We start from the raw sequence: 14,525 nt of genomic DNA, 5'->3' as shown, positions 1-14,525 counted from the left end.
GAGAGAAGTAGGGGAGAACATCCTATAGATAATGTGGGGGAAACGTATTCAGGGAGAAGAAGCAGCAGGCGCAAAGCCCAGGCACTGAAGCATGCCTGGAATGTCCGAAGAAAAACAAGGAGGGTGGTGTGGCTGCATCCAGTGAATGAGGAGACCAGTAGAGAATGAGATCAGAGGGAAAATGGAAGGCCAGATCGCATGAGGATCAGTAATTCATCATAAGGACTTTTGCCTTTATTTAGAGTGAAATGGCATGCTACTAGATGGTTCTGAGCAGAAGACATGATCTATCAGACTTCATTTTTAAAGTATCACTCTGGACGCTGTGTTGAAAAAGAATGAGGGATGGAAAGAGTGAAAGCAGGAGGCTCTAAGGAGATGGTGGCTTGTACCTGGGGAATGGCAGGGATCAAGAGAGAAGTGATTTAATTCTGCATACATTCTGAAGACCTCACGAGATTTCCTTACTGTTTAAATAAACAGTGGAGTGTGAGAAAAAGAGAAAAGATTGAGGAAAATTCCAAAATTTTGGCCAATGGAGCTGCTGTTAAACAAGATGGAGGAGAGTGAGGAAAGAGCAGATCTGGAGTGCTACACAGAAGTCAGTTAGGAAGAGGTTAAGTTTGAGACACCTGTTGGTCATCTCACCAGAGGCATGTTTAGTAGTTACATAGATGTGTGCCTGTGTGTACACACATATATATGTACATATATTCTATTAAATGGCTAAAATGAACTCATAGTGACAACACCAAATGCTGGCAAAGAGGCAAAAACAACTGGATCACTCATATACTGCAGATATCAGTCTATGATGGAGATAAAAATTTGGGAGTTCTCAGTATAGACTTGACATTTAAAACTGTAGGCTGGACGTGGTGGCTCACATCTGTAATCCCAGCACTTTGGAAAGCCAAGGCAGGTGGATCACCTGAGGTCAGGAGTTCGAGACCAGCCTGGCCAATATGGTGAAACTCCATCTCTACTAAAAATACAAAAATGAGCCAGGCATAGTGGCAGGTGCCTATAATCCCAACTACTCGGGAAGCTGAGGCAGGAGAATCACTTGAACCCGGGAGGCAGAGGTTGCAGTGAGCTAAGATCACACCATTGCACTCCAGCCTGGGCAACAGGAGTGAAACTCCATCTCAAAAATAAAAAAATAAAATAAAATAAAACTGTATGTTGGGTGAAATCACCAAGAAAATGAGTGCAAACGTAGGTCCAAAGACTAAGGTTTCTGGAAAGCCAACATTAAAAGGGCAGGGAGATGAGAAGAAACAGGAGGCTGAGAATAAAGAGACAGTAAGGAAAGAAGAAATCCAGGAGTGTGTGCTGTCCTATGTGACTACTAAAGAATTATTTCAAGAAAAAGTATGAAGATTTTAATAGCTACCTTGTTGAACCATGATACAAAAATCTGACCCAAGGCCAGCCACATCACTGGAGCTCAATTCACATGGTTTGATTTTCCCTCAATGTAAACTTGCTAACTAGTATATTTAATTTCTTTTTCATTTGTTCTGTTTTAATATCTGCTCCAACCAAACTCTGTGAGATAAGCTAACAAAAGATAACTATTTCTGAGATGCCTTTCAATTTGCTATCTATAAGCAAGATTAATGAGCAATGAAATTGAACTAGACAATCTACCAAAAGAATAACAAACAATTTCTAACACAGTTTACTCACAAAACTGTGAAATCCTGGGCTCACTCAGAAGGCACCGTTGCCTCGCTACTACCAAGAAAACTTAAACATAAGCCAACTTTATTTATTCATTCAAAATTAATATAACAGGCTAGAGAACCCAGAAATGGACCCACACAAATACACCCAAATGACTTTCAGCAAAGGGGCAAACGCAATTTAACAGGGGAAGGACAGCCTATTCAACAAAGGATCTGCAGCAATTTAACATCTATTGGGAAAACAATGAACCTTGACTTAAACCTCACACCTTATACAAAATTTAACTCAAAATGGATCACAGACCTAAAACATAAAACTGTAACAATTTTAGGAAAGAACCACAGGAGAAAATCTTCAGGATCTACGGCTAGGTGAAGAGCACAATCCATAAAAGAAAAAATGATAAACTGGATTTCACTAAAATGTAAAATATTTACTCTGTGAAAGACATGGTAAAAAGAATGAAAAGACAAGCTACAAACTGAAAGAAATATTTGAAACCACGTATCTGACCAAGGACTCATATCTACAATGTATTTTTTAAACTCTTAAAACTCAACACAAAAAACCAAGCACTCCAATTATGTAAGGAATTTCACCAGAGGCAAATTAGCATATGAAAAGACATTCAACATTAGCCATGAGAGAAATTCAAATTAAAAGTGAGATACCACTTAACACCTATGGCTAAAATAAAACACAGTTGCAACAACAAATGGTGGCAAGGATAACTAGATCATTCACACACTGCTGATAGGAATGTAAAATGCTATAGTCACTTTGGAAAACAGGTTGGCAATTCCTTAAAAACTAAAAATACACTCCTGGACACTTATCCCAGAGAAATGAAAACTTTTATATTTTCAGGTTGTTTAACCATTCACCCATTAAAGAATCTTTGAAGGCGGGGCGCGGTGGCTCACGCCTGTAATCCCAGCACTTTGGGAGGCCAAGGCAGGTGGATCACGAGGTCAGGAGATCGAGACCATCCTGGCTAACACGGTGAAACCCCGTCTCTACTAAAAATACAAAAAATTAGCCGGGCACGGTGGCGGGCACTGTAGTCCCAGCTACTCGGGAGGCTGAGGCAGGAGAATGGCGTGAACCCGGGAGGCGGAGCTTGCAGTGAGCCTAGATCGCGCCACTGCATTCCAGCCAGGGTGACAGAACCAGACTCTTGTCTCAAAAAAATAAAAATAAATAAATAAACCTTTGAGATACACACAAATGTTCATAGCATCTTTATACATAATAGTAAAAAACTGGAAAACAACCCAAAAGTTCTTCAACAGGTGATCAGTTAAACTGTGGTACAACCATACCATGGAATATTCTGTAATAATAAAAAGGAACAGACTACCGAAAAACAGTCATGTGGTACTTAACGGCATTTCTGTCAATGACGGAGCACATGTGGAACAGTGTCCCATAAGATTATAATGGAGCTGAAAAATTCCTATCACGAAGTGATGTCATAGCCGGCATAATGTCTTAGCACAAGGCACTGCTCACGTTTGTGGTGATGCTGCTGTCAATAAACCTACTGCACTGCCAGGCATTAAAAAGTATAGTACATACAATTATATACAGTATATAACTTGATGAATAATAAACAAGTATGTTACTGGTTTGTGTATTTACCTATACCCTTTTCCATTATTTTAGAGTATAGTCCTTCTATGTATTCATTTTTTAAAGTTAACTGTAAAACAGCCTCAGGCAGGTCCTTCAGGAGGTATCTAGGAGAAGGCATTGTTATCACAGATGACAGCTCCATGAGTGTTACTGCCCCTAAAGACTTTCCAGTGGGACAAGACGTGGAGGTGGAAGACAGCAACATTGATGATCCTGACCCTATGTAGGTCTAGGCTGATATGCGTGTATTTTAGTTTTTAACAAAAAAGTTTAAAAAATAAAAATAATAAAATTTTAAAATAAAGCATTATGGAATGCATTAATCAAGGAAGAAAAAATTTTTGTACAGCTGTACAATGTGTTCATGTTTTAATCTAAGAGTTATTACAAGAGTCCAAAGTCAAAAAATGTTTTAGGTTTATGAATTAAAGTTACAGTAAACTGAGATTAATTTATTATTGAAGAAAGAAAATTTTTAAAGAAAAATTTAAAAATTTAGTGTAGCCTAAGTGTACAATATGTGTAAAGTCTACAGTAGTGTAGAGTAATATCCTAGGCCTTTACATTCACTCACCACTCACTCACTCACTCAGAGCAACTTCCAGTCCTACAAGCTCCATTCGCAGGAAGCACCCTATACAGGTATACCATCTTTTATCTTTTATACTGTAGTTTTACTGTGCCTTTTCTACATTAGATATGTTTAGATACACAAATACTTACCATTGTATTACAATTGCCTGCAGTATTCATTACAGTAACATCTGTACAGGTTTACAGCCTAGGAGCGATAGGCTCTATCATATAGCCTAGGTATGCAGTAAGCTTTATCATGTAGGTTTGTGTAAGTGCATGTTCGGACAACCACGAAATGTCCTAAGAACACATTTCTCAGAACATATCCCTGTTGTTAAGCAACACATGACCACAAACCACTTGGACAGATCTCAAGGTAGTTATGTTGAGTGAAAAAAACTAATTCCAATAGGTGGCAAATTGCATGATTCCATGTACATAACATTCTTGAAATAATATTTTAGAGATAGAGACCAGATTTGTGGTTGCCAGTGGCTAGGGCTAGGGATGGGAAGAACAGCTCCAGGGAGCTTTGTGGTAAGGGAACAGTTGGCTTCCTGACTGCAGTGGTAGTTACACAAATGTACATGAGATTAAACTGTATAGAACAATACACACGCCATACAAAAGAGTACTTACAAAACTAGAAAAATAGGAATAAACTCTAGATACTGTGCAAATGTCATATTCCTAGTTTTGATATTGTACTATAGTCACACAAGATGTTACTGCTCAGGAAACTGGGTGAAAGGTACATAGGACCTCTACATACGTTTTTTTTCTACAACTTCTAGAGAATCTACAATTTTCAAAATAAAAAATAAAACAGTGCTAGTATTATGAGTCTTTAAACCATTCACATAAATATGCCAATCATGTAGAATATTCATGTAAAACTTTGCTTTTTTTTTTTTCAGACAGAGTTTTGCTCTTGTTGCCCAGGCTGGAGTGGAATGGCACGAGATCTTGGCTCACTGCAACCTCCACCCCCCCAAGTTCAAGCAATTCCCCCGTCTCAGCCTCCCGAGTAGCTGGGATTACAGGCGCCTGCCACCACGCCCAGCTACTTTTTGTATTTCTAGTAGAGACAGGGTTTCACCATGTTGACCAGGCTGGTCTCAAACTCCTGACCTCAGGTGATCCGCCCACCTCGGCCTCCCTAAGTGCTGGGATTACAGGCGTGAGCCACCGCGCCTGGCCAAAATTTGCTATTTTTTATAATTAGGGAAGAAAGGGAAATTCTAATACTGAAAGCTTTAATAAAATCTCTGTAGAATAGTTCAAACTTTAGGTTTTCAATGTGATACAAGAAGGGGTAAACGGGATTTCACAGCATCCTAGAGTAAAAGGACATATGGATGAAAGATCACTGAGAAGACATTCGGACAAATATGGCCCACAGCCTGTTTTGCTATGGCCCACCAGTGAAAAATGTAACCTTTTACATTTTTAAAGAGTTACTAAAAGAAAAAACAGAGAGAGAGAGGAATATGTGATACAGACTACATGTGGCCTATAAAGCTTGAAATATGTATTATTGGTCCTTTCAGAAAAGGTTTGTCAAGCCTTGTTCTACTGTATTCCTCAATAGATTATATGCCAACTTTAGAATTTTCTAAAAAAAATAGTTCTCGTTTTACATTACCCATTTGCTCCTTTATAGTGAAGTCTTCAGCTTTTTTACCACTCCCCAGTCCTGAACGCTCTCCTTATTAAGAATGTAATTTCGGGACATCAGACTTGGCAAAGCTTACCTTTGGGAGTGCTGTCTTTAGGGAGCCCAACTTCCTGAATGAATTCCTAAAATCATGCCCCCACTCAGAAATACAGTGAGCCTCATCCACAGCGATGAGTGTGATACCTGTAAAAAAGAAAAACACATAAAGGAAAAGATAAAGCTCAAAAGGAAAAAATAAACTCATCTACATCTCCAAAGGAGAATAAATAACCAAATCAAAGTATTTGGTTCCTATAAAAACAGAAGCATAAATATCATCACATTAACACCAAAAATCATTATTGGAAATAGGGAGAGGGGAGATATATGAATAAAAGGCTAAGAATTTTAAAAGGAAATATTTATGTATTAATCCAAACAAGACACTTATTGGATCTCAGCTTTCATCACTAGTCCTTGGACAGATGAATTGTTTACTGTGACTTTGTCTCCAAAACTATCCACCTGCATTTCTCCTTGGTAATACCTTCAATTTTATCTCATGCGTTAGCTATTAAAAGAGATAAAAAGAGTCAGCAAATTTCTACTGAAATTAACTGCATTGCCATCAATGATTGATCACATATCATATTGCAAAGAGTCCTCCGAAATGCCAGCATTAGAGCACAGGAGGACAGCCGCATTTTCTAATGTAAAATGGTATGGGAGGCGCTAAATCACATGATGTACAAAGTAGGTAAGAAGAAATGTAATTTATTCTTTCTTCCTGTAGTAGCCTCTCTACTCTGCCCCCACACCAGACACACACACTGAAACGGAGTCAATAGTGTGTTGTAATGCATGTCAGAAAAGGATTTTATTGTAAAATCATCCGTGACAATGTCTTCAGATTTTCCAAAGTAGTAACAGTAGTGCTTTTGTCCTCAATTTACAAATTGATACTTAAGAATAATTTTTTCCTTCAATGAATATGATCATTCTTTGATACTTCTCTGAGCATTAATAATGTTCCAACAGAGGAGGAGGATGATTAAAAAGCTCTAAAGTCAGACTGCCCAGATGCAGAACCTGGCTCCACCATCTGCCATGTATATTACCTTAAGCAAGTTACTTAAGCTTTCCAAGTCTCAGTCCTCTCACAAGTAAAATATGGATAATAATGGTACCTAACATTTTCTAGATGCTCTAAAAATTAGATTATATCATTCACATAAAATGCTAAAATAGGGCCTGGCACACACACAAAAAAATGCTACTACTCCTATTATGGTTAATAAATATCTATTATTATCCAAACACTTTTCCAGGAATACAAAGACTAATAAAATACAATCTATGACCTGAGAAGTTCACAATTCTAAAAGAGGAGACAGACACGCAAATAAACAATTACAATTCACTGACATTACAAGCTACAACAGTCCTAAGAGAGTGTGGAGAAGAAAGAAAGACAAAAAAAAAAAACAAACTACTAAACATGGGGGCAAAGTCAGTTATTTGTATCAAAATTCTCTGGGTACTACTGAGTGGCTGGAAAAAATTCAATATTATCACTATAATTATTTTGGCTTTTGAAACTAAACCTGAGTGAGTGACTGATTTTTCCTTCCTTCCTTCCTGCTTTCCTTCCTTCCTTCCTTTTTTTAGGCTAAAGTGCAGTGGCGCAATCTCAGCTCACTGCAAGCTCTGCCTCCTGGGTTCATGCCATTCTCCTGCCTTACCCTCCCCATTAGGTGGGACTACAGGCACCCGCCACCAAGCCAGGCTAATTTTATTTTTTATTTTTAGTAGAGACAGGGTTTCACCATGTTCGCCAGGATGGTCTCGATCTCCTGACCTCGTGATCCACCCGTCTTGGCCTCCCAAAGTGCTGGGATTACAGGCGTGAGCCACTGCTCCCGGCCCCTCCCTCCCTTCCTTCCTCCCTCCCTCCCTTCCTTCCTTCTCTCTCTCTCTCTTTCTTTCGTAACTAGCACTATAATAGGTACCATGTTCAGCTCAATTTTTTTTTTTTCCAGAGGTGGGGGTCTCACTGTGTTGCCCAGGCTGGTCTCAAACTCCTGGGTTCAAGCAATACTCCCACTTCAGCCCAGATTTTAAATTAAATAGGTTAAAACAGAGATGATGGTGTCTTTTATTTTAAAACTTTCCTTTTTTTAAAAGCTTTAGTTACAGGTTTGACAAACTAGCTTTTAACGGAGCTAAACCTTATCCCTCGAAATCAGTTTAGACAAGCTTTTGCCAACATTCACTTAAGTTAAAAGTCTGGTTGGTAAGGAGCCTCCCTATAAAACTATGTTTGCTGTTTCTGTTAAAAATCCAGACTACTTAAGTAATTTAACATTTACCTAAAAATGAGGAATCTGATTAGCTAAATGTCAGACTGCTGTACAAATAACATCCTGCATATATTCATTTTTGCAAGCATTGTACAATTTCCCACAACAAAAGGCAAAGGAAAATATTTCAAAAATAATTTTTATTTAATTTATCCCTTTTTATTCAACACTGAGTCAACCAGAGAACATTTTCATCCATCATAAGCAAAGTACGCTGCTCTAATAATTGTAGTGTCCATAATTCATCCATTACAAAAAAAAACAGAAACAGAGAGTTTTAATTACTTGTCAAAAGTATTATTTGCTTAAATACTTAAGCTTATTATTCATTTAACACTATCACAGAAACAAAGCAAATAATAAAAACGTACCCAAACCACAATGGACATAGACCCTAGCTTTTGCAATACAACCATGAAATTTATATATAGGGTACTTATTCTTAATCCAAAGTGAAATACTCACAATAACTTCATACAACCTAATAGGAAATATATCAAATTCATTGTCCATTAAAGGCAAAAAATACAGTATGTCAATAAGGGAGTTTAAGAGCTCATAAATGTACTCTTTGCTAATATACTTAATGAAATGTTAATTGCTGCCCTCATTCTTTTGTTGGTTTAAACACATACTAAAAAAGATACGAGTTTGTTTTCATTATATTGTTGGAAAAATTATCAAATGCTTTCCTACAGTTATATGAAAGTAACCATTAAATGAGACATTGCAATTCGAAAACCTAACCTATCTAGAATTATTTGAATACATAATTATACAAAAAGATCATATGATATTGAAAAATTGAATTTGGTTAGGCCAACTGAAGGTGTGAAATAGGGGCATTTGCAATAGAAGCCATAATTGCAATTCTTGGATAGTTGAGCCTAACCACCAAGAAGAAAAAAAAATTTTTTTTTGAGGCATGGTCTCACTCTGTTGCCCAGGATGGAGTACAGTAGCATGATCTTGGCTCACCGCAGCCTCCATCTCCCAGGCTCAAACAATCCTCCTACCTCAGCCTCCCAAGTAGCTTGGACTACGGTCATGCATCACCAGGCTCAGCCAATTTTTTAAAAAATTATTTGTAGAGACGAGGTCTCACTATACTGAGGCTTAAAATATTTTTAAGTACAAAAAAAGTACTATCAGCTTTTGACTAATTCTATATTTACACTTTCTAGGAAATTGAATCTAAGTTTTTGGTTTTTGTAATAAATCATACTCACTAGTGGCAACTAATCAAAGGTACTGTGGTTTCCAACCCGGCTATATATCAGAATCACCTGTGAGAAGCCACCAATGCCAGGTGCCACCCCAGGCCTGTTAAATCATAATTTTCAAGGTTGGGGGTTGGTTACCTACATTTTTTTTAAAGTTTGAAAAGTGATTCTTATGAACAAAGAGGGTACAAAACCACTACATTGACTTAATTTAGATTCAGAACATGAAAAACAAGTAAATTAAAATTTCATAGAACCTAGGATTCAACATTCATTCAACAATATGTTTAAGTGCCTATATGCCAAGCACTACACGGGGGAAACATATATTTTAAAAAGTGATATTTTTCCCTTGAAAAGTTTATAGCCTAGAGGAAGAAAACAGATATATAAACAGGTAATTATGATAACAGAGCCTAATTTCTATAGCAAAAGGAATTATAGAGTATCATGGGATAAGATAGGTGAAACACCAAGTTAGAGTGTCAGAGATTTCCTGGAGGAAGTAATGTTTGAAATAAACTTTAACAGAAGTGAAATCCAGTGTCCATCCATAGGTTTAACTCTAAATATTAACTCAGTAAGTATTTACAGAGATCTTTCTTTACCACTTACCAATATCAGCCTCAAGTTGCTGGAGCAGGCCCATGTTACCTGAACAGTATTCTGGAGTTATGTATACAATCCGGTATTTACCTCTGTAAAAACAAACAAAACAAACAAACAAAAAAAAAAAAACAGGAAAGGAAACATATTAACAATAAAAACAATCATCTCAAGGAATTACAACTTAAAATCAAGATACCTGATGAATGTTTAAATAATACTTTATGTCACGAAAATCTAAAAGAATGCTATATACATGCAGAGAACGCCTATCTCTTCAGAGAGAAAAATGAGGAAGACTCACTAAAGACTATAGATAAAAAGAAAGACCTATTGTATTTTCCAAACCCAATTCCAGTCTCTTCCTAAGGGCTGGCTAATTTCCTTTGAGTGGGATCTATGAGACATTCCTTTAACCTAAATATAAATTTCAATATACATTCATGCTAGCTTGAGTTAATTTCTATTCTGGGTAGACAGAATCCTAATTGAGACAATGTTTGTAATAAGGCTAGGTCTGGGGCAAAATATTTAGAGTCTGTTCTCCATTCCATGAAATGAAGACCTAGATCAAGTCAAATATAATGAAACTTAATTTTCTATATGGAAAGACTTTAAAAGCATTCACCTGTCCATTCAACAGATAAGTTTAAGTGTCTATTGTGCACTAGGCATTGTGTTTTCACAAGGCATCAAATAGGAACAAAACAGATATGCCTTTACCTTTATGAAATTAATACTGTATTCCAATTAACATAGGAAATGGTATAAAGAATAAGCTCCGATGTCAAACCGCCCAGTTCTACTTCTTACAAGGTAAGTGATGTTAGCCAAGTTACTTTAGCATGCCCAGTTTCTTCAGTATAGAACAGTGACAATAATTATCAAGACAGCTAATTGTTTCGATATCTAGATTCAAGGTAAACTCAATCAAAATCCCAGCAGGCATTTGGATTGAAAAGGTGATGCTGACATGCTCACAGAAATACAAAGGACATAGAATAGCCAGAACGACTTTGAAAGGAAAGAACAAAGCTAGAGGCCTTGCACTACCCGATTTCCAGGTTTATTATAAAGCTACAGTAATCAAGACACCAATCAAGACAAACAAATAGATCCACAGAACACAGAATACAGAGTGCAGCAACAGACCCACATATATGTAGTCAATTTATTTTTGACAAAGGTACAAAGTCAATTCAGTGTAAAAGCATAGTCTTTTTAAAAAATGGAGCTGGAACAATTGTGAAAAATACATAAACTGTAATCAATACCTCATACAATAGACAACATTTACTAAAAATGAATCATAAATCTAAATGTAAAACTTAAAACTATAAAACTTTTAGGAGAAAACATAAAAGCAAATCTTTGTGACCTTGGGTCAAAACACTAAAAGCAAAATCCCTAAAAGAACAAATCGACAAACTGGACTTTATTAAAATGAAAAACTGCTGCTCTTCAAAAGAACTGTGTGGAAAGTATGAAAAGTCATAAACTAGGAGAAAATGTTTGCAAAGCATATATCAAATAAAGAATTTATATTCAGAATATAGAAATGACTATCAAAACTCACTAAGTAAAAAATAGGCAAAAGATTTGAACAGATACTTCCTCAAAGAAGATATACAGATGGCCAATAAGTGTATGAAAAAATGCTCAATATAATTAGTCATTAGGGAAAAGCAAACTAAAAATACAATGAGATACTATTAGAATGGCTTAAATTAAAGATCAGCCAGACTAAGTGATGGCAAGGATGGGGAGGAACTGGACCTCTCATACACTGCTGGTGGGAATATCCCATGATACAATCACTCTCAAAAGCTTCATAGTTTCTTAAAGAATTAGCATATAGCCCAGCAATTCCACTCTTAGGCATATATGCAAAAGCGTTGAAAATGTATGTTTATAAAAAAATTGGTACACAAATGTTCATAGCATCATTATTCATAACAGTCAAAAAAGGAAACAACCAAAATGTCCATCACTGCTGAATGAATTTTTAAAATGTGTATGCCCATGCTATGGAATATTATTCAGTCATAAAAAAAGACCGAATGAAGTACTGATATCATTATGCTAAATGGAAGAAGCCAGACACAAAAGGCCATATACTGTATAATTTATAGAAATATCCAGAATCGGCAAATCATAGAGACAGAAAGTAGATTAGTGGTTGGAAGTGGGCAGAACAGAGACAATAGGCCGGGCAGAGTGGCTCACGCCTGTAATCCCAGCATTTTGGAAGGCTGAGGTGGGACAATTACTTGAGCCCAGGAGTTTGAGAACAACCTGGGCAACACAGCAAAATCTCATCTCCACTAAAAATAAAACAAATTAGCCAGGTATGGTAACGTATGCCTACAGTCCCATCTCCGGTGGGAGGATGGATTGAGCCCAGGAAATCAAGGCTGCAGTGAACCAAGATCATGCGAGTGCACTCCAGCCCGGGAGACAGAGGGAGACCCTGTCTCAAAAAAAAAAAAAAAAAGAAAAAGAAAGAAAGAAAAGCAAAGGGAAAATAGGGAATGACCACTTAATGGGTATGGAATTTCTTTGGGGAGTTAGGAAAATGTTCTGGAATTAATTATGATGGTTATATATTATTACTATACCAAAACCCTCTGGACTTTAGTAATGATTAAAATGGTAAAAGTTATGTTCTGTGAATTTTATCTCAATTAGAAAAAAGAAAGTTAAACATATATGCATCACATGTTCCAGTCATTCTGCTCCTTCATACATAATAAAACGAAAACATATGTCTATACAAAGACTTACATACGAATGTTCACAGCAGCTTTATTTGTAATAACCCAAAACTGGAAACGATCCAAATGTCTACCAGGTGAATGGATAAACAACTTGTTGGATATTCAAAATGTAATCCACTTAACAATAAGACGAATGAACTATTAATCAATGTAATAACATGAATGAATCTCAAAATAATTATACTGCATTATTTAAATCAGACAAAAAAGAGCACATAAAATATGATTGACTCCATGTATGTAAGTTTAGAAAATGCAAACTAGTCTACAGTAACAGGAAGGAGCTCAGCAGTTACCCGGTGACTGGGGTTAAAACAAAAAGGTAAACTTTGTGGGTGATGAATATGTTCATTATCTGGATTGTGATGATGGTTTCGTGAGTGCACACCTGTGTCAAAACTTATCAAAGTATACATTCTCAGCATATAAAATTTATTGTAAGTCAATTACACCTCAATACAGGTGATTTAAAATGCTTAGAAAAAAAGAAAACATGTTCACAAGAAAGATTTTTATAAGGATGTGTATAGCAGCTTTATTAGTAACAGTCCAAAACTAGAAAAATAGCCTAGGTGTCTATCAATAAGAAAATGTAAAAACAAACTGTGCTATATTCAATGAAATACAATAAAATAATAATCAGATATTAAAGCAACAACAACAACAACAACTACATCAGGTGCGGTGGTTCACGCCTGTAATCCCAGCACTTTGGAAAGCCAAGGCAGGAGGATTGCTTTCTAATTTTATCTCAGAAAAAAGAAAGTTAAACATATATCCACCACATGATCTAGTCATCCCACCCCTTGACATGTATCAATAAAATGAAGAAAACATATGTCCATACAAAGACTTCTATGTGTCTCAGCTTTATTTGTAATAATCCAAAACTGGAAACAATCCTGACACCAAGAGTTCAAGACCAGCCTGGGCAACCAAGCAAGATCCTGCCTCTACAAAAAATTTAATAATTAGCCAGGCATGGTGGAACATGCCTGCAGCCTAGCTACTTGAGAGGCAGGAGGATAGCTTGAGCCCAGTAGTTAGAGGCTGCAGTAAGCTATGATTGTGCCACTGTACTCTAGCCTGGGTGACAGAAGGAGACCCTGTCTCTGAAAAAAACAAAAACAAAACAAAACAAAACCGAAAACTACTGATACATGCAACAGCATGAAGAATCTCAGAAACATTACACCAAATGAAAGAAGTCTTACACAAAAGAGTTAATATTGTGTGACTGCATTTATATGGCATTCTACCAAACTATGGTAGAGAAAATCAGAGCAGTGGCTTGCCTAGAATGGACGATGGAAGGACAGACTAGGGAGGGACATGAAGAAACTTTCTAGAGTGTCAGTGATATTCTGTATCTTGTTAGAGGTTTGGTTTACATCTTTGTATGCATTTATCAAAACTCAGTAAATATATGTGTATCTCGTGTGTATGTATATACTAATATATATGTAAAGAAAGCGACTGCTTAATGGACAGGGGTGTTCTTTTGGGAGTGATGAAAATGTTCTGAATTAGAACATGCATATATATGCGTATACATTAATATATGTGTGTGTGTATATATATGTCTACATATGTTTGTGTGTGTGTGTACATATATATATACACACACACACACAAAATGGGTGTGTGTATGTGTATCTGAGATGACATTCTCCCTAGGAATTACATCATGATAGAATTGGTTGGGCAAGAGACCTAGAATCCAGTCCCTGCTCAGCCAGTCATTGAGTGATTTTGGGCAAATTACTTGTCTCTGAGCCTCAGTTTTCTCATCTATAAAATGAGACAAATCTTGATACTCTCCAACTTCTCTTCCAAAACCAAAATTTTTGTAATTCTATGAGTACAATACTAATCTTATAGCCCAAGAACTGAGAATAACAGATTTCTTCAAGTTTGAAGGATTTAAAAAATAACAGTCCTGCAAAGGCACAAAAGAAAGTGCATTTTAAAATCATGGACTTTTTTTTCATGGATTTAA

At 36.5% G+C, this 14,525-nt stretch overlaps 1 protein-coding gene across 5 annotated transcripts in view; it reads right to left on the bottom strand.

Moving 5' to 3' along the window:
- The window catches only part of WRN (WRN RecQ like helicase), a 146,724-nt gene that overhangs the window by 72,866 nt on the left and 59,333 nt on the right, over nucleotides 1–14,525 (bottom strand). For all 5 annotated transcript variants that reach the window (XM_055295908.2, XM_063610892.1, XM_063610894.1 and 2 more), the window contains 2 exons: nucleotides 9,759–9,841; nucleotides 5,658–5,764 (listed from right to left, as the gene is read on the bottom strand). In XM_055295908.2, the coding sequence (XP_055151883.2) occupies nucleotides 5,658–5,764; nucleotides 9,759–9,841 (190 nt within the window). The remainder of the gene's footprint in view (nucleotides 1–5,657; nucleotides 5,765–9,758; nucleotides 9,842–14,525) is intronic.

The sequence above is a fragment of the Symphalangus syndactylus genome, chromosome 10, assembly GCF_028878055.3.
Source record: "Symphalangus syndactylus isolate Jambi chromosome 10, NHGRI_mSymSyn1-v2.1_pri, whole genome shotgun sequence".
NCBI lineage: Eukaryota > Metazoa > Chordata > Mammalia > Primates > Hylobatidae > Symphalangus > Symphalangus syndactylus.
Note: the sequence above shows the minus strand (reverse complement) of the source record. Positions and strands in the feature narration are given on the sequence as shown.